Here is a 19,816-nt window from a genome sequence, read left to right as displayed (position 1 = left end):
ACGGTGAAGATGGCGGTTGGGCTGGGTAAGAGCGCGCTGCCCGCGGCGTGGCGGCGGAGGGGGCGGGGCCGAGGGGCGGGGCCGAGGGTCGGGGCCTCGGAGGGGCGGGTCCCGTGGGCGGGGCCTCGGAGGGGCGGGGCCGCGGGAGGAGCCCGGAGCAGCGGGTGGCCCAGCCCAGGCAGCCTCCCAGGAGCGCTGAGTCAAGGCAGGAGGTCGCCCCACCGGGCCAGTGCGGACGAGGAGCGGGAAGAGCGAGGCGCTGGCGACCCCACCACGGGAGTCGCTCCCTTCCACGCACGGGGCCCGCTTCTGAGATGAGCTCTGCGTGTTATGCCGTATGTTGGCAAATTGAGCTCCAATAAAAGTAAAAGAAATTAGATTCTTTGTACCTGAACCTAGAATATAATATTTCAACCTGTAGCTTCTTTGTTTATTCTTCTTTCCAATCTTCTAGAATTCTCATAAAAAGAACATGGGTCTAGAACACAATGAAGAAAAATGAAACTCGTGTGTGTGTGTGTGTGGAGGGGGTTAATAATTCTGGGGAGTTCTTAAAGTAAGGTAATATTACTCATTTAATATATGTTGATAGCATCAGTCTACACCCTGGTCACTGGTGGACATGTTCCTTAACAAGTGTTGAAATTCCCAAAATGTTTTAACTAGAGTAACCAGTTATTACGTAGCACTTTATAAGTTTTTTTTTTTTACTTTATAAGTATTAATACAAATGAATCATTGAGTTTTAGGGAAAATCAGTAATACCTGAAAATCATCTATATTTACTTTGAATTTCTTTAAAGAAATAGAGTGTGGACTCTACATACTGATTTATTGAAGATGACACTAGTAGGTAAGGAACTAAAAAACATCAGTGGCCAGCACCCTTGAGTTTATTGTTGCTTTGCATTTCTGTGTCAGAGGTAATGCAATCACAGTTGGACTAGGGACTTCAGGGACTCCTGGCTTTCTGAGAGCGATGATCCCATGGTAGTCTCCGGCTTCACTCAAAAGGCAGCCAAAATTAACTAAAGAAAATCTCTTTAGAAAGAAATGTGAAACAGTGTATGTTTTAATCAGTATCTGTTCTAGGGACATTTCAGTGGAGATTTTCTTCCATGTGACTGGAATTTCCAAAGAACAAGACCAATCAAAGCCTCTAGCTCTAGTAACACAGTATATTTTAATGACCTAGAATTTCTAACATATTTATCTAATTCAGCATCTTTACTGATCCAAATTTTCTATTTTTCTTTTTTCTTTCTTTCTTCTTCTTTTTTTTCCCTCCCAGCTAAATATCTTTTCCATTCCCCTTCTTCTTCTGCATTTTGACCAGGTCCTAAGAATTACATCCACAAAATATGGAAATCCTTCCATATAAAACAGATAACTTAGTAACTGGATAACCAATTGATTGAGAACTAAGAAGGAAGATCTTATTGAAAACTTTGGAACTTTTGTTTTGATTCCAGAGATGCTGGCATGAGTACAGAAAGGGAGTCATCTCAGATAAAAATGATTTATAGATTTTTCTTAACAGAAGTTTTTTGAGGTCCTTTCATATGCAAATTTATTCAAATAGCACTTACATTTAGCCATCTACCTCTCTATATTTGACCATTTAATTCTCAGAGAGCATCTATTTTCTTTTCTTTTTTAAGATTTTATTTATTTATTCCTGAGAATACCCAGAGAGGAGAGGGAGAGAGAGAGAGAGAGAGAGAGAGAGAGAGAGGCAGAGACAAAGGCAGAGGGAGAAGCAGGCTCCGTGCAGGGATCCTGACGTCCTCCGGGATCACGCCCTGGGCTGTAGGCGGCGCTAAACCGCTGAGCCACCGGGGCTGCGCGAGAGCATCTATCTTCTGTGAAAGGACCCGGGTGTTGGAATGCAGGAACAGAAGACTAAGTGAGCTATCATTCCAATATTGTGATTATACGATTTGTTAGAAAATAAGAATTTATTTATTTATTAAAGATGTATTTATTTATTTATGATAGACAGAGAGAGAGAGAGAGAGGCAGAGACACAGGAGGAGGGAGAAGCAGGCTCCATGCTGGGAGCCCGACGTGGGACTCAATCCCGGGACTCCAGGATGGGGCCCTGGGCCAAAGGCAGGCGCTAAATCCCTGAGCCACCCAGGGATCCCCAAGAAGAATAATTTAAATATGTATTATTGCCTTCTCTGTATATCTGTACTAAGCAGGTGGTAGGAGTAAGCCTATGCAGCTATCTCTGCATTTACTTGTAGAACCAATTATAGAAATAATTATGAAAGCGAATGCAAATAGGTATTCACTTGGCATAGAAAATTATTTTAGCAATGAAATTCTTGAGTTTCCATAATACCACTGAAATATATACGCGCATATATAATACATACATACCATGTATGTATATGGTATGTATATGGTATGTATACCAAGCACACACACACACACACACACACACACATATACATATATACAAATATATGTTTAAGTGGTCAGAGGGATTCTCCTCTTTTCTAATTTTATCAGCTTTCTTTCTTTTGGCATTTCCTTTTCTTTATTCAAAAACTCCAGCTTTCATTTCAGTCATGAGCAAGTCTAGGAGTTGAGCTAAAGTGGCAGGAGATGAGTGATAGTAATAGGGAGAGAAATCAAGAATGAAAGGGAATTGGTATGACTAAGCCTCACCCATAAACGGCCCCTGCACCAAAGTCCAGAATAGTCTCGTGAGTGTGTGTATGTGTAAAGAAAGAAAGAAAGGATAAACATTAGGTCCAACATTATTAGTACAAACGTGAGATAAACATAAATCAGAGAAATACATTAAGCAAATCTTCAGTGGCCAAAATGAGGGGAAAAAGTGGAGTCACTCATCTTTTGGGTACTCTGGGACACGTAAGAATCTCTGCCAAAAGACTCGGTATTTCAAGGACAAGAGATTGAAGAGCCTAACGTGAAAATCTCTTACGTAGGTCTGGGGGTTGAAGTTAAACTATTGATAAGAACAGAGAAATTCCACAGAAAGAATTTAACCAAACAACCGATTTCTGGTTTCGTACCTTCACATTCAGGGTCCAGAGTTCTCTAGAAAGGCACACCCCCAACAAAAGATTTAGAGAGTCTGAATATAAAGCCTTGCTAAGCAGTTATTCAAATCATACTTATCAAACAAATGAATAAATCTCGAGTGAGAGTCAACAGAAAGCCAAAGAACAAGATTCTCAATAATAACAATAATACTAATGATTAATAATAATAGAGCAGCTATCTCGTAATATCGCAGGGTCACGCCCCCAGCGGAAGGCAGGTGCCAAACCGCCGAGCAACCCGGGCGTCCCATATTCTGTCCATTTTAGAGATGAGAACACTGAGGCCCAGAGAGCGTCAGGAACAGTCCCACCGGCTCCCGCGGCCACCTCCAGCCTGGCACCGAGCGGACGTCCAGGAAGGGACGCAGCCCCGCCCCGCCCCGCCCCGCCCCGCCCCGCCCCGCCCCGCCCCGCAGGGGGTGGGACTGCGGCGCCGCGCGTGGTGGGCGGGGCTGCCCGCGGGGGCGGGGCGGGGCCGGGCGAGGCCTGGGGCGTGCGCGCGGCCCGGAGGACCCTCCCGCTGGGCGCCCGGCCGCGCGGCGGCGGCTCGGGAGGGGCGGGGCGGGGCGGGGCGGGGCGGGGCGGCCGCGCGGGGGGCCCTGACGTCACCGGGCCCTCGGCCCCGCCCCGCCGCGGCTGCTGCAGCCGAGCCCGCGAGCGAGCGCCGCCGCCGCCGCCGCCGCCGCCGCCGCCCGGTCGGGAACGCAGCGCGCGCGGCCATGGCCTCGGGCCCCGCGGGTAAGCGGGTGAGCGGGCGCGGGGCGCGGGGGCGGCGGGAGGGCGGCCCGTGCCCCCGCCCCCAGCGCTCGGCTGACCCGCCGTCCCCCCGTCTCGTCCCACAGAGGCGGACACGCGGCAGAGGCTGCTGCGCACTGTCAAGAAGGAGGTAGGTGCCGGGGGTGGGGTGGCCGGGGGCGCGACCCTGCGGAGGGAGCCGCCGGAGCTCCCCCGGGGGAAGGGTCTCCAAAGGGGTGGGGGCCCGTGGCAGCGGGGCGGCCACCTGAGCTGTGGGGCTCACCTGGTAGGACTGGAGGCGGGTGAGTTGGGGGTGGGGGCCTCAGGTACGGGGTCGATGCTTGGCTGCTGTGTGTAGGGGCGGACGCAGCGGGAGGGCCGCCCCCGATGGGGCACACCCGGGCGTGTCTGGGTAGGACCCCCTCTTGTGGAGGAGCAGGTGGGTGGGTCTCATTAAGGGGAGGCAAGCACCTGGGGGCTGACTGGACTTACTGGGAGGTGAGGGGCTGGGTAGGGCTGCAGAAGGAGGACCAGACTTCGGGAAAAGGGAACGGTTCACTTTGGGTAACACCCCCCATCTCCCCTTCCCCACAAGTCTCAGTCCTTAGAGCCGCCCCCAGGAGCTTGGGGACTCCCTCCCCGAAAGTCCCTGGTCATTGGGTTGCACCATCTGTGGGCCTGTGCCAGGGCGTCTTGGCAGGCGAGTTCCCCTCGCCCACCCCTGCCCACCCCTGCCCACCCCCCCACCCCCGACACGCAGTAGGGTGCGAATCAGGCAGGGTTCACCTGCCCCTCCGCCCCCTTCACTCTCCTTGGGGCCAGCTGGGAGCCCAGTCTAGCCTTTAGCGAATAGCCCTCGACTTCCCGGAGAGGGGCGAACCTGCAGTGGTGGGTTCCTGGGAAGCATGTAGATGCCCGGACTGTGTGTGGAGCACGCTCACTCCTGTGTGGGCGCCGACATGTGCTGTGAGTGTGTGTCTGAGGCTGTCTGTGCATCTGCCTGGAGGTAACCAAGTGTGTCTCCGTATTGCGTGTACATGTGTCTGTGTGTGGATCTGTTTTTGTGAGTATGGTGTGTGACCGTGTGATGCGTAAGTCTCTGCGTGCGTGAGTGAGGCTGCGACCAGGTATGTGTGACTGTATGTGTGTGTGCTGCCCTCCTTATGCTGCCTCACATCCCTCACCTGGGACCCGATCGCTGTTGAGCGGCATCACCTCTGTACCTTGAGTCCTCAGCCCGAGATCACAGAGGGCTGTAGACCTTGGGGCTGGCCTGATTGCGTGTGTGTGTGTGTGTGTGTGTACGCATGCGTGTGCACACACGAGGAGGGTGTCAGCCTGGTGTCAGCACTGAGCACCCAGAAGCCCCTCCCTGCATGGTGGCAGTCAGCCATCAAAGACAGCCTGGAAGAGGGGACCTGTGGCTGCCCCTCCCTCCTCAGAAAGCATGGGCGCATGTTGTGCGTAGGTCTCTGTGTGGCATGTCTCGTGTTGTTCAAAGAATCAGCTCTAGAGCTAGTTGTATATTCTGGCATTTCTGAATAAGGATCCGTAATGAGGGATGTGGAGTTCCTCAGAAAGGCCCAGAACTTTTCAGTTTGGCCCTCTTAGAGGCATTGTGGGACCTGAAGAAAGCTCTATCTAGATAGACCATCTTTCCAACAAAACCTGCACACCTGCAATTTTCTGATGACTGAGTTGGTGGAGGGTGTCTTATAGAAACTCTCTCAAAAGCCTTCAGGTTAAAAGCCTGTAGTCTCTTTGTTCATTGTTTAAACCTAGATGTAATTTGTACTCCCCGGAGATTGTCACATGGAATGGCTGTGTTTTCTTTTCTTTTGAAGCGTTTAGTTATTATTCATGAGAGATACACAGAGAGAAGCAGAGACACAGGCAGAGGGAGAAGCAGGCTCCCTGTGCGGAGCCTGACGCGGGACTCGATCCCAGGACCCCGGGATCAAGCCCTGAGCCAAAGGCAGACACTCAGCCACTGAGCCACCCAGGCATCCCCGGAATGGCTGTTTCTCAGGAAATGGCTTGCTGGTTCAATGGAAGGGGTCTACGGGTAGAAGAGCCTGGGAGCAAGGCGTCAGGGAGGGCAGTGCCTCTCGGTATCTGCTTCTGGGCAGGGCTTCAGCTGGGCCTCTGGCCTGGTTCTGCCAGGAGCTCCCTTGGTGCCCTGGACAAGTCCTTTCCTCTCTCAAGGACTCAGTTTCCACAGCTGGAGAAAGAGGCATTGGTGCAATGCTCCTGGAGGTCCTACCCATGTCAGTCTAGTTTGGAATATCGGCAAGCTGTGGAGGACACGTTGCCTCCAGTGACCAGAGTTGTCAGCTTGCATCCTCTGTCCTGGGAGCAGCCGAGTTTGGGGCTTAGAATGAGCTTTCTGCCTGGCCTAAGGCTGAGGCCATCACTTGATCAGAGGGACCCCTTGGCATCCTGCTTGGTGCCTGAAGGGGTCAGGGACAGAACCTCGCAAGTTTGGGCAAAGGTCCTTGACCCTGGATCTGCAGTCAGAAGGCAGGTTTATAGCCACAAGTTGGTGGCTGATTCTAAATTCTGCATTTCTCAGGGCACATCATTTCAGTAATCAGAGTTTCCATAGAGTGGGTACTATTCTGTGCCATATCCTGTGTACACGGTGACTTTATGAGGTGACTGAGGCTGCCCCCATTTCATGGACAAGGAAACCAAGCCTGGAGACGAGGTGTGGATTGCTCAAGAGAACACAGCCAAGAAGGTGCAAAGCCGGGGACTTAACCCCCCAGATCTGTCTGACATCAGAGCCAGGCTCTTACCTCTGTATCCTAAACGTGCTCATCCGTGTCTCCACGGCACCACAGTCTCAGCTGTGGATGGAATGATTTCCATCTTACAGAGGTGAAAAATGGCCCAGATGGGATAAGTGATTTCTCAAGGGCACAGAAGCAGTCAAGGGAAGACAAGTTCAAGTCTTCTATGAACCCCTTGTTCAGCATGGGTGCCCCTAAGGGCGTGGCGATGAGTCCATGCCCCACCAAAGCAGACCTCCTCTCTCCTTGCCTTCCTCTGCCCACCTCTTGGGAGAGCATCTTGTCCCAGTATCAGAGAGCCAGTCTTCAATGGAATGGTGGAGGCAAACTCTTTGCCTAGAAATCTGGGAGTCAAGTCTGCTCTTCCTTCTCTTCCTCTTTTGGGTTCAGAGAAGTCACATCCCTGCCTGTCACAGCCTCATCCAAAGGTACCTCCCGTCATTCTTCCTGGAAAGGGTGGCTTAACAGTCAGTTTCTTTCGACAAGGTTTGCAAGCTTGGGCTGAGCCACAGAAGCCAGAAAAGCCAGCAGCGGCTATGGGGCTGGAAGCTCTGTCCTGTGCTGACTCTGGGAGCCAGTAGGACTCAGAACCATGAAGCAGGTCAAGAAGGAGCATTGGGCTCACCCAGAGCTGGGTTCAAATTCTGACATGTTTATTTACTGAAGGGTGTCTGTGTGCCAGACACAGGACTGGGCTCTGCGGATGCAGCAGTGAATAAGAGAAGTCCTGCCCTCATAGGGCTGACATTCCCATTTTGGTACACAGATCCTGATAGACATTCTGAGTGTAATTCAGAGGATTATGATAGCCTTTGCACCAAGGTATGAAGGAGAGGTACTCGGCACCACAAGAACATACAACAAGGTTAAGGTGGCCCAGGAAGGCGCCCTGGAGGAAGTGATGTTAAGAAGATACGTGAAGGATGAGCACACCTTTAAGATGAAGGCAGGAGGTGGGAAGACAGAGGGGAACCATTCCTGGCAGAGGGAACTGCATATACAAAGACTTTGTGGCTGGAGGGAGCACGGTGAACTTGAGTGATGAGAGGACTCTGAAGTGGCTGGAGGACAGAGAGGAAGGAGCATGGTGCCAAATGCAGAGGGGCAGAGCAGGAGGTCCTATCCTAAAAGCACAGGGAAAAAGGATGGGGAGGACAGGAGCTAGGTGGAGGAAGAGGGCGGAGCTAAACTTGATGGCTTGTAATTGCACAGCCTTAGAGGGGCATCTGTCTGTACCTTCACAAGGGTCTGAGTTTCAGTTTATTCCCAGTGAGGATGAAGATCACTTGTCAGGATAAGCGATGTGAAAACACCCACCACATTAGCCTGAGCTGCCTCTGGGCAGGCATCTTATTTTTTCTGTCTCCCCAGTGTCGCCCAGGAGATAGGGTGGCCTGGGTGAGATTTCCTGCAGTTAAACCCAATCAGCTCTATTCTGGCTCCACCCTGGCTCGCTTTGCCCTCCCCTCCTTTCTCCTCCCAGCCTCCAACCCTTAATTTTGTTTTGGTTCCCAGAGTGGCAGCTGCGGGGACCGGCTTCTTGTTGCCATGACGACTGCCATTAAAGGAGCCAGCCACTTGAGCCAGGTTGATAACGGAAGCCAAGTGACTAACTGCCTTGTTTTCTTGCCTTGGGCTAGGCCTGGGAGGCCTCTTAATTGGAAGAGACAAAAGCAGGTGCTTGAGGGCAGGAGGACAGACCCCCGGGGGAAGGAGGCAGGGGGATGAGGCCAGTGCTGGAGAGGAGGCTCTTGTGGACCTCTGCAAACTGGAGCTGGTATGAGAGCTGCCATGGGGAGCCCTTGCCACAGCGGCTGAGCTGGGCGCGTTTGGGGAGCTGTGCCTTCCAGCCTTGGGACAGGGTAGGGGTGTGACGGGATGGTGGAGGAGGGTTTCACATCCTAAGAAGATTGGAGGAAGTGAGAGAATCAACTGATGTTTCTACTGAGATCCCTGTGGTGCTTCCACTTGGATCTACTTCTTCTCAATAAAAGAGGGGCAACAGTTTTGCCCCCCAGGTGAGGTTGCTGGACAACGTATAGGTCATCGAGTTAAATTCGAATTCCAGATAAACAGAAGTAAAGTGCCTAGTGCTAAATCTGGCAGCCCTAGCCCAGGGGACATTTGGTAATGTCTGGAGCCATTTCTCGTCAAAAACGAGGGTGTGACTGACATCTAGTGGGTAGAGTCCAGAGATGCTGCTCAACCTCCTGCGATGCAGAGGACAGCCCCCCTCCCCCCCCCCCCCCCCCCCCCCCACCAAGAAGTGTCAGCCCAGACTGGCACTGTGGTTGAGACGGAGAAACCTCTGTGCTGGAAAACTCCTTCACTTCTTCATGACGGCCCAAGGAGGGAGGGTACTTGTCTCCTTCGCTCCATAAAGGAGGAGCTGGAGGCACAGAGGGGTTAAGCAGCTCACTTTAAGGTCACACAGCCAGTCTGTGGAGAAGCCAGGATTCAAATCCTGCTTTGTCAGCTCTGAAGGGTGGCCTCACAGAGGTCCAGCAGAGTCCCCGGAGACATGGCTTGAGGTCAGGCGTATGTAGGGGAAGAGATGGGGCAGCAAAGGCCCGCTAGATGCACCCTGCTTGGGGCTTTGCTCCATTAGATGGCAGGGAGCTGTAGAAAATTTATGAGCAAGGAGGGTCTTGCTTGGACTTGGACTTCAGAAAGTATCAGCTGGTAACAGGTCCAAGATGGAGCTTTTTGCCACTTTTAGAAGAAAGCTTCCTCCTTTCTTTCCTGCCTCCTTCCTTCCTTTCCTTCCTTTCTTCTTTCCTTCCTCTCTATCCCACCTCCTCTCCCTCCTTCCATTCCTGACGTTTTTTGCTGCCTCCTTTCTTCCAGGAATATTTATTGAACATCAACTATGTACCAGGTACAGCTCTAGGAACTGTAGAAAAGGTGCAAAGCGACATCCCTGCTCACATGCTCTCATGAAGCATAGGATCTAGTTGGGGGACAGATAGATAAACAATAAATATATGCAGGCACCCCTTGGAGATATCGTGGGTTCAGTTCCAAGCCACCAGAAGAAAGCAAATATTGTGATAAGTCAAATCAAAGGAATTTTTTGGTTTCCCAGTGCATGTAAAAGTTGTGTTTACACTATAGTGTAGTCTATTAAGTGTGTGAAAGAATTATGTCTAAAAAAATAATATAATTATTATATTTTTAATATAATCATCTTAATCTAGAAATACTGTGTTATGTCACATATTACAATTAATTTTATTTTTATTTTATTGTACATATTGTATACATGTTTTAAGGGGAGTGGGAGGTGAAGGCTTCCAAAAAAAACCATTTTACTGCTAAAAAATGCTGACCATCATGAGTTTTCATAATCACTGATCACAGATCACTATGACAAACATAATAATAATGAGAAGTTTTGCAATATTGTTAGAATTACCAAAGTGTGACACAGAGTCAGGAAGTGAGCAAATGCTATTGGGAAAATGGTGCTGATACAGACTTGCTTGATGCAAGATGGCCACAAACCTTCAATCTGTAAAAAGAAAAAAAAGAAAAGAAAAACAAAAGTAGTGTCTGCAAAGTACAAGAAAGCAAAGTATGCCTGTGTTAGAAGTCACAAATGCTGTGAGGAAAATAAAGCTAGAAAGTGGGTGGAGAGTATCTGGGTAGCTCAGTGTTTGAGCATCTGCCTTTGGCTCAGATCGTGATTGCGGGTTCTGGGATCAAGTCCTGTATCAGGCTTCCCGCAGGGAGCCTGCTTCTCCCCCTGCCTATGTCTCTGCCTCTCTCTGTGTGTCTCTCCTGAATAAATAAATAGAAATCTTAAAAGAAAAGAACGAAAAGAAAAAGAAAGTGAGTGGAGCGGAATGGGCAGTGCTTTCCAGAGGAGGTGGTCAGGCATGGCCTCTGATACTATGACATTTGAGCAGAGACCTAAAGGGAAGGAGGGAACCCTGCTGACCTCTGCAGGAAAGGTGTTCCTGCCAGAGGGAACAGCATAGGCAAAGGCCCTGAGTCAGGAACGATGAATAGCAAAGAGGTCAAGGAGCCTGGAGTGGAGTGAACAGAAGGGAGGAGGAGACAGGTCAGAGAGGGAGCAGGAGGCCATTCCTGCAGGGTCTTTGTGGCCCCCCCGGAAATGAGACGGGACCCGTGGGAGAATTTTGAACAAGGGGAGAAGCATGAATTCATCCACGTTGCGGACTGCTCTGGCCACAGCCGAGCAATAAATGCAGGGCACAAATCGGGGGCACAGAGTCTTTAGGCAAGAGAAGAAACTTCGCTGTTCTCTTCTGAGCTTTCAATTCTTAGGCTAGAAACCACAGCGCCTTACTCTGCCCCACTCCCCCACTGGCCAAATAGGGGTTCCAGAAATACTTGCCAGTCAAGTAGATGCAGGAATACTGGGTGTGGATATTTTGGGGTTCTCTGATGCTTATAGGGTTGACTCAGATCAGTTCACGTGTGTCGTGTTTTCAGGCTTAAGCTGGCAGAAATTCTCCTCGTGAATAATGCAGCCACATCCGTGCGGTGTGTTTTGATGCTTTTTTCAGGTCTCTGGCAATGCGGCTTCCAGGAGCTTTTGCTAGCACAGGGCCTGGTGGGCTTTAGCACCCTGGTTTGATGTGAGGAGGGTGGCAGGTGGGGCCTAGCTTTCCGGCTGGGTTATGTCTCCTGTGCAGTCTGGCTGGGTCTTCCCTGCAGTAACCTCTTGAAGGGCTCCGGGAAATGGTAGTGTAGCATTTGTTGCTGGTCGGCAGGTAGGAAATGGCATTTGTGCACCCCACTTGCTGGCTGCAGACCCCAGGATGGGAAGTGAGGACACCAAAGTCCTTGTCCCAGCGCTGCCCCTAACCACCTGTGGCCGCCCGCAGTTTCCTTCTGCCTATGCCATTCTGCTTTCCAAGTGGACGCAGTTGGACAGCTCCAGGATTCTAAGAACCTCAAACCATCAGATTTGGCCAGCATCCCTCCCCGAGAGCCAGGTCTCTCGCATTTTCTCAACAAGGAATTTGCCAAGTCTGTATTTAAGACCTATTAAAACTCGGTCACTGATAAGACCATCTGGGAATCTTCGTTCTGGTCAGGAAAAGCAAAGGCTCAACTAAAGACATTCTAACAGGATAAAGATTTTTTTATTTCTTAAACAGTATTTACTGAGCATCTTATGGTGATGGCCTCATTTAATTGTCATGAAGCCACACAAAGTGGATAAAACACTGTCCCTTAAAGGTAAGGATAGTGACACACGGAGATGGCAAATAAGTCACCAAAGGTCACCGACAGTGTCAGTGGTACAGCTTGGATTCTGGCTCTGGAACCGGGCTCCGCATCACTCCGGAGCTGAAACCAATGACCTATCACATATGGTGATGAGCTCCTCTGAGCACGTGGAGTTGGCAAAAGGTCCAGGCTTTGGAATCGGACAGCCTTGTGTTCCAAGTTTGAGTCCTGCCATTTAGTGGATGCTTGGACCTTTCCAGCTTTGGTGTCCTCGTGCATCAGGTGGCGAGGGTATCCTGTACCGCGCAGCACTGCTGCGATGCTATCACTGCCAGGTATTCACCAGTATTTATGAAGGGACCAGGCAGAGTGCTTGGCTTACCCATTTAAGAGCAAGATAGAAATCAGTCGCAGAAGGACATTGTGCTGCCCTGTCTGGTCAGTCACATGAACTTGTAGATGTTCTCAGTGTAGGATCTTGCTCTCTTTGGGTAAGCCCCAGGCTGGGGGTGCTGCTGCCACAGGAGCAGTGCCGCAGACTGGGAAGAGGGTATTTCTTGGGGTCCAAAGGAACGAGCCCTTGAGCGGGGGTGGGGAAGGCTGAGTCTTGCCTGGCTGCCTCAACATCCTGAGGTGGGCAGTTGGATCTTCCCTCTGGGTCTGCTTATTCATTGTCCTCCTGGCAATAATCCCTCAGCTGAAGAAATTCTGACGCCCTTGTGAGCTTGCGGGTCTTGTCACTTAGCCACCGCGAGGCCCTGGATGAGCAGCTAAGTGCTGAAGGCCAGGGGGAGGCAGTGTACTTTTCCTTGAGTAGTAGAGGAAGACAAGAAATAAATAGATTCTTGTGCTTTTTCATTGGACAAACTTGAAAGAACTCAGTTTTGTAAAGGACAATAACCGTTCCTTTGGCAGTGAGTCTCCTACTTAAAAATCAGAGAACGGAAGCCTCAAGACTTGAGACTTGATGATACCTGGGACCTTGACTGGATTCTTCTTTAATTTTTAATTTTTATTATTTTTAATTTTTATTATTTAATTTTTATTATTTAGTAAATTACATTTAATTAGAATTATAGCAACTATCATGCATTTGTTTCCTTCTTTTTGAGAACTAGACATCTTTACAACCACCATTTATTAAATGCTGCTCTAACTTGCTTTGTTTGATCTCATTTAGTGCTCAAAGCGAGCTTCCATAGAGCAGGTACAAATAGCGACTCTTCTTTACTGATGAGAGAAACTGAAGCTCAGAGAGGTTAAGAAACTGGACCAAGGTCACACAACTGAGATGTAGCATGGCGCGGTATTTTAGCCGGCTCCACCCATTTCAATTTGGATGATAACTTGCTAACAAAACCAGCTCAAACAATGAATAAATATATGAAGATCAAGCCAAGAGGGAAAGAGAGCCTTAAGAAATCGACGTTATGGTTTCAGGGGTTTGGGAAGTTTGGAGTGAGGCCAGCTTCAGGTACAGCTCTATCCAGGGGGTCCAATGATGTCATCAGGACCCTCTGTGTTTTCTGGTCTCTGCACTGATTTTCTCTGTGCTAGCTTTCTGCTTTGCTGGTCTCTGTGGGGAGGGAGAATGTTGCCCAGCTCTCAGGTTACAACCTGCCAGCTTGGCATCAGCAGACAGAGAGCTTCGCCTTCCCCCCCCAACCCCCCTGCTGTGGTTCTCCTGGAAGATTCAGGATTAGGTTTCATTGGACCTCCGCCCCAGTCACATATGGCTTTTGCGCCAATCACTCTGGGACTCATCGCTTAGATCTGTCAAGCTGGAGGGATGCTGTGGGGTCAGCCCGGTGAGAGGGAGGGAGGGGACCCAGAGGAAGTCCAGGTGACATGACCAGGCAGGGACATGGGAACGAACTAGGCAGACAAGACACAGATGCCTGCCTGGGCAGGGTGAGGGCCCCAGCATCTGGAGCTCAGCCCCGCGGTGCGGAAGTGACCTCCTGGGTGCTAGGTGTCTGTGGGATCTAGGGGCCTGGGCAACCCTGAAGTTATGCAGACACTTTGTACTTGTTGTAGGGAGAGAGTATCCTCAGTACGTCTCTGAGGTCCACAACCCCAAAACCCAAATGCGGTTCAGAACCGCTCAGCAAGATGCTGGAATTTGAAGATGAATACAGTTTCCCCGATCTCGGCTTGCTCAGAAATGAAATGCTCCCTAGTTTGTAACCCAGTGAGCCCTCCAAAAACAACCACCCCTAACAACAATCATAATTAGCATTTACCGGGCACCTACTGTGTTCCAGACCTGCACCATCCAATTGGAGCCACTAGTGTTACATGTTTATATTTAAAGGAAGTAAAACTCAAATAAAAAAATCCTGTTGCTCAGTTGTCCCAAGTTTCAAGTAGCCGCATGTGGCTAGGGATCCCGTTTTGGACATTTTAGGCACAGAGCATTTTCCAGAAAGTTCTGTTGTGTCCTAGACATTGTGCTAAGTGCTCTACATCCATGAACATATTTCAGTCTTAAAACAGCTCAGAGGGGTAGGTCCTATTTATTATCCCTTTTTATAGAGGGGAGTAAATTGAAGCACGAAGGAAGTGAAGTGACTTACCCAAGGCCACACAGCTGGTGAGGGAGCAGAGCCAGGGTACTCACCCAGCCCTTGGATGTGATGCTTGGCTGCTTTTCCTCCCAGTGTAGGCTAGAGGTGGCTAATGTGTTTTCTGGCTCACCCTGTGCTGTTTGAAGCAACCATCTGGAATTCGTGTTCTTATCTCCTGTAGCTGCCCAGACCCCCAGAGAGAATTGAGGCCGCTCCAGCGTCTGTGCGTGCCTTCCTGATCCACGAGGCCCGTGGGTCTGAGGAAGTGGGGCGTGTTGCCAGGGGAGCCGCCTCACACAGCAGCAGAGCACCCAGGAGAGGGCTGGCCGGTCTCCAGGGCGTGGGCTGGGAATGTGAGACACGCAGGCTGTTTTCTCCGGGAATGGAGGGGCGGGGGATTGACTGTCTTCACAGTTCCATCATCTCCCTGAGTGGCTGTGTGCGGGAGGTGTAGCTGGGGGGACCTTTTTGCCAAAATGCCCCCAGGTGAATGCCCCAGAACCAGGCACTTGCGTGACCTTCTCGTCAGGGGGTGTCTGAGCACCTGTGCAGGGCACCTGTGTGAGGGAAACCCAATCTCAGCGCCCAGAACGCCCTGCTTCCAGGTCAGGGCAGGTTGGCCAGTCCCTATACTCTGAGGGAACGATGCGTGGTGCCTATTTATAGCATCCCAGAAAAGGGTTAACTGGGGCTGTCCTAGCAGCAGCCCACTGAGAAACAGGCTTTTGCTTCCCTTGTAAGGCCCACAGCCATGTTTAGGGCAGGTGCTAAGAGGGAAGACTTTGCTAGCACTAGGACTCTGAAGATCCAGGTGCCATGGCTTCATCACCTATGTCCCCGCCCCCCCGCTCTCTCCCACAGGCACAGATGGGGCTGCAGAAGGACCGTCCTGTGTCTCTGCTTTCATTATCCATCTGTGTGGATGTGGAGGGCAGGGTGGAAGTGTGTGGGTGGGAGGGTGGGGCAGGGCTGTTCTGGAACCATGTATGAGAGAGAGCAAGAGTCCAGGAGAGGAAGCTTTGATCCGTTCACCAGCGGCTACTGGGCTCTCGCTGTGTGCCAGACGCCTTCAGACCCCTTCTCTGAGAAGGCCCCAGCCCTGTGCAGGCTGCGATGGGCTGAGGGCAGGGAGGAACCCATCTGGAAGGAGGCCCTTTGCCTATGTGCCGGAGCGTTGGGATCCCTGCTGACATCCTACAGTAGCAGCAGAGCACAGACAAGATATTTCCTTTTTTACTTTCTTCTTTTTTAATAATAGACTTTATTTTTTATAGCACGTTTAGGTTCACAATGAAACTGAACAGAAAGTACTGAGATTTCCTATACATCTCTTTATCTGCCCTAAAAATCCTCTGCGCTCTGCTGTTCATCCCTTTCTGCCCCCAACCCCTGGCAACCACTGATCTTTTTGCCGTCTCCATGGTGTTGCTCTTTCCAGAATGTCCTGCAGCTGCATTTGGACAGCATGTAGCCTTTTCAGATTCTTTGGTTTCAGTAATACGTGTTTCAGGTTGAAGGTTTCCCTCTTGCTACCATGATTCTCCATTGGAGACCTATGTGCAGAGGGGAGAGGGAGCTGGGTGGTATTGGGCACACCTGGGGAGGTCAGTGGTGAAAAGGTTTGGCAGGGCAGAGGTGGACCTGGCTGGTGTTGCAGGGCCAGGACTTCAGGAGCAGGGAGTTGGCCACCTGGGACTCCGAAGCTGGAGATGATTCAGATCCCAGCCTCTTCACGAACCAGATGGTCTCCATCCCTCCTAGCTCAGCTGCCTCATTGGGAAAATAGAGTAGTAGCAATGGCACCCACATGGCATGCTTGTTATGAATCTTTGGGGCTCATGGATGTGAAGCACCCACGTAGCTTGTGGGATGCACCAGTACGTATTGAATGAATAAATGAACCTACTGTGTGCCAGGCTCAGTGCAGGGCAGATGGTCGTGGGTTCGAGTCCCCACTCTGCCACTCAAAAGCCATGTGCACGGGCAGCCCCGGTGGCGCAGCGGTTTAGCGCCGCCTGCAGCCCAGGGCATGATCCTGGAGACCCGGGATCGAGTCCCATATCAGGCTCTCTGTGTGGTGCCTGCTTCTCCCTCTGCCTGTGTCTCTGCCTCACTCTCTCTCTCTCTCTCTGTCTCTATGAATAAATAAAATAAAATCTTTAAAAAATAAAATAAAAAAATAAACTTAAAAAAAAAAAGCCATGTGCAAAAAAAAAAAAACAAAACAAACAAACAAAAAAAGCCATGTGCTCTTGGGCAAGTATTTGACCTCACCAAGACTCAGTTTCCTCATCTGTAAAAATATGCACCCACACCCATCTCACCTAATTACCCTGAGGATTCAATAAAATAATGCCCCAAGCATGGTGCCAGGCTCAGCGAACACCTCATAAATAAGTGTATAAAGCACTTACTGTGCGGCTACCACTGTGTTAAATGCTTTTGATGTATTATCTTATGCCTGTGAGGCAAATACAGATACCCATTTTACTGATGGGAAAGATTTGCCCAAGATTCTGTGCAAGAGCTGGGGTTTGAATTCTGGAAGTTTGACTCTAGAGCCCAGTGCTCATAGCTGACCATTGGAGCTTGGAAGTGGAGGAGGAGGAGGTCCCATCAACTTTGCCTAGGGGGTGGGGGGTGGGGGTGGCTCAGGAATGAGGGCAGAGGACACCTTAGTGAGTCCCAGAAGATGCAGTGGTTTTGCCAGAGCTGGAGATGGAGGTCGGAGTGGGTGAGGATATCAGGTGCAGGGGACTGCACAAAGCACAAAGCAAAGGCAGGGGTGGGAATCCTACAGAAGGAATGGCACAAGTGACCGAGCTGGGCGTGGGAAGGGGCGGGGAGGGGACAGGATGTGGCAGGAAAGGAAGGTAGGGCCCCATGGTAGAAGCAGTCACAGCTGGCAGCCCTGTTCCAGGCCTTCCCAACTCACCTCCTGTGCGCCCCCTCCCCCATAAGAAATTAAAAAATAAAAAGCCGCCAGCTATTTCCATGTCGTGCCTTTCCCTGCCACATTGTCCTTCCATCTGTTCCTTCCTTTGAGCTCTAGGGTGGCTGGGGGGGGCGGGGGCAATTGCAGGGGCAGCATTTTCCTCCTCTGGTTTAGAGTTGGAGAAACCAGAGAGTTCAGTTCTGTTTGTACCTTAGATCTTGAGCATCACCTCCTCCAGGAAGCCCTCCCTGACCGCTAGACCTACCTCATCAGCTCAAGTTCCTTTGTTATTCTCCAAGAACTAAATTCTTTTGCTGCAGGGAACTGGCCTACTTTTTTGTTGTCATGTACCCATTTGTTGTACTTGGTTAGTATCTGTCTCTGTAGACTGCCATGTCCACAAGGGCAGGGATTCTATCTGCTCGTCATCTTGTACCAAACTCCTAGGAGGTGCTCCATAAATGTTAAGTGAATGAGGGACAGCTGTGGTTCTTGTGAAGGGAAGTGCTGGGAAGGCAGGTGTTGGCAGAACATGGAAGAGGTACATTTATCCCTGCTTGGGTATGGAGAGTCCAGGAAGGCTCCCAGAAGGAGGTGACACCTGGGCTGAAGCCTGAGTTGCACTTAGCTAGCTGCAGCATGTCGGGAGGGACCCTTGGCAGAAGGCATATGTGGGCAAAGGCACACCCACGGCTGGGTCTGAGGGCCCGCGGTCCGAGGCGGGGCTGGACATGCTGGCCTGCTAGGGCATGTGCATCTCGCCCTCAGCATCCAGGAGGCCCACCCGGGAGGCAGAGCTGACCTCTGCTCATTCCCCTCTCCTCCTCACTTTGCCCAGATGCTGCGAGCTATTTTTAAAAGTCACCCTGAAGGCGGTCCAGACACCCTAAATGAACCGGCCTTTCCACTGTGAGTTTCTCGCGGCCGGGAGAGGCAGGGGGCCTCCATCTCATTAGCTCCTGCTGGCTCAGCATTACTCACCCAGCTGCACTGCCAGGCGCCAACCACCCAGGACCCCAGCTGGGGTGAGCTGTGCTCTGAGCCAGCACCGAGGCAGCAGGACTTGGAGGAGCAGGTGGCAGCTCGGCTGGTTTTTATTTTGGCCTAATGTGAGCCACAGGCACAGTGCTGGGTGCTTTATGCCAGGGGTCCCTGTGGCCAAATCCAGCCTGTGTGTGCACTGCCCTTAAGCCAAGAATGGTTTTTACATCCTAAAAAGGGGTGTGAAAACGAGAGAGGATGGGACATAGACGGTATGTGGCCTGAAAATAGGTTTGACAGATTTAGCAAATAAAAATTCAGATCGCCTGCTGAAATTTGAATTTCAGAAAAACCAGAGAATCTTTTAGTATAAGCCTGCACAGTATCTGGTACATACTTAGACTAAAAGAAATTCCATATGTATTTGAAGTTTAGATTTCACTGGGCAGCCTGTGTTTTTATCTGGCGGTCCTGCTGTAAAACCTGAAGTGTTTGCTCTCTGACCCTTCACAGAAAACGTTTGCCCACCCTGGCCTTGAACACAGAGCAAATGAGATCAGGTGCCAGAGGGCCTTAAAGACACTGGAACCAAACCTGATGAGCATGAGCTGCTGGCGTGTGTTACTAATATAATCAGAGTGATCGATCACCCAACATAGATTGAGCACCTCCTGTTTGCCCAGCGCTGTCCTAGAGATGGACAGTACACACATAAGCGTGCAGGTGTATAGTGAAAGTCAGGCCGTGATAAATTCTAAGCAAAAGTATACAGCAGCAGAAGGGGGTAGAGAGTGACATGCATGAAGCTTTTACACTGTGTGGTTCTGAGCTCCTGCTCCCATTCTGAGCGCTGTGCATGCTTTTTTCATGAAATCTGCACATAGCAGCCCTGACAGGTGGTATATCATCTCCATTTCACAGATAAGGAAACTGAGGCCTGAGGTCATCCAGCCAATGGCAGAATTGGAATTTGACCTGAGCCTGGTGACTCCTGATCTCCTGTTCTTACTGGCTTTACTAAGGTGCCTCCCTTTATAGGATGCCAGCTGTATTATGCTGGGTCCTGTTAGAGGCCCTCTGCTGATACTTTCCATAATCCTTATGGGAGCCTTGCACGCTGGGCTGTATTATTCCGATCCAGGCATAAAAGCGGTGAGCACGGCACTGTGTGGAGAGGCAGCCGGGAGTAGTGAGTTGATCTGGAACCTAGCAGGGTTCCAGGTGGGCCACGTGAGGCTATCTGGGTATCAGTGGGCAGGTGGCAGGAATGGGGTGGGGAGAAGGCACGGCAGGCCGGGGAGCCCCCAGGAGTGCCGTCTTCCTGCTTTTCGGATTGGCCTCGGTTTCCCTGCCTGCCTTCCTCCTGAGATTGATTACTTCTCCTGTGTGCTATTGAAATATTTGCAGGTGGAGGGTGGGAGGGCGGGGCTGGTTCCTGAATTTGCAGGGTGGGGCTGACAGGGGTTGATGGTCTGAGATCCCACGAGCAGGGGTGGGGCCAGGCCACTGCCCCAGAGGCCAGTGAGG

The 19,816-nt window shown here is 50.9% G+C and overlaps 1 protein-coding gene and 1 long non-coding RNA gene across 2 annotated transcripts in view; one reads left to right on the top strand and one right to left on the bottom strand.

Annotated features, from left to right (window-relative positions):
- Positions 1-3,569: 3,569 nt before the first annotated feature.
- The window catches only part of LOC140594279 (small G protein signaling modulator 1-like), a 75,245-nt gene continuing 58,998 nt past the window's right edge, over positions 3,570-19,816 (top strand). The window contains exons 1-2 of the mRNA XM_072725188.1: positions 3,570-3,815; positions 3,920-3,963. Of these exons, the coding sequence (XP_072581289.1) occupies positions 3,797-3,815; positions 3,920-3,963 (63 nt within the window). The 5' untranslated portion in view covers positions 3,570-3,796. The remainder of the gene's footprint in view (positions 3,816-3,919; positions 3,964-19,816) is intronic.
- Positions 9,763-16,596, bottom strand: LOC140594283 (uncharacterized). The gene is made up of 2 exons (XR_011995032.1): positions 14,383-16,596; positions 9,763-12,614 (listed from the first exon to the last, which is right to left on the bottom strand). It is a non-coding gene; the product is annotated as an uncharacterized lncRNA (long non-coding RNA).

Source organism: Vulpes vulpes, chromosome 10 (genome assembly GCF_048418805.1).
Source record: "Vulpes vulpes isolate BD-2025 chromosome 10, VulVul3, whole genome shotgun sequence".
Lineage (NCBI taxonomy): Eukaryota > Metazoa > Chordata > Mammalia > Carnivora > Canidae > Vulpes > Vulpes vulpes.
The sequence above is the reverse complement of the archived record's forward strand: the minus strand, read 5'-3'. Positions and strand labels throughout refer to the sequence as shown.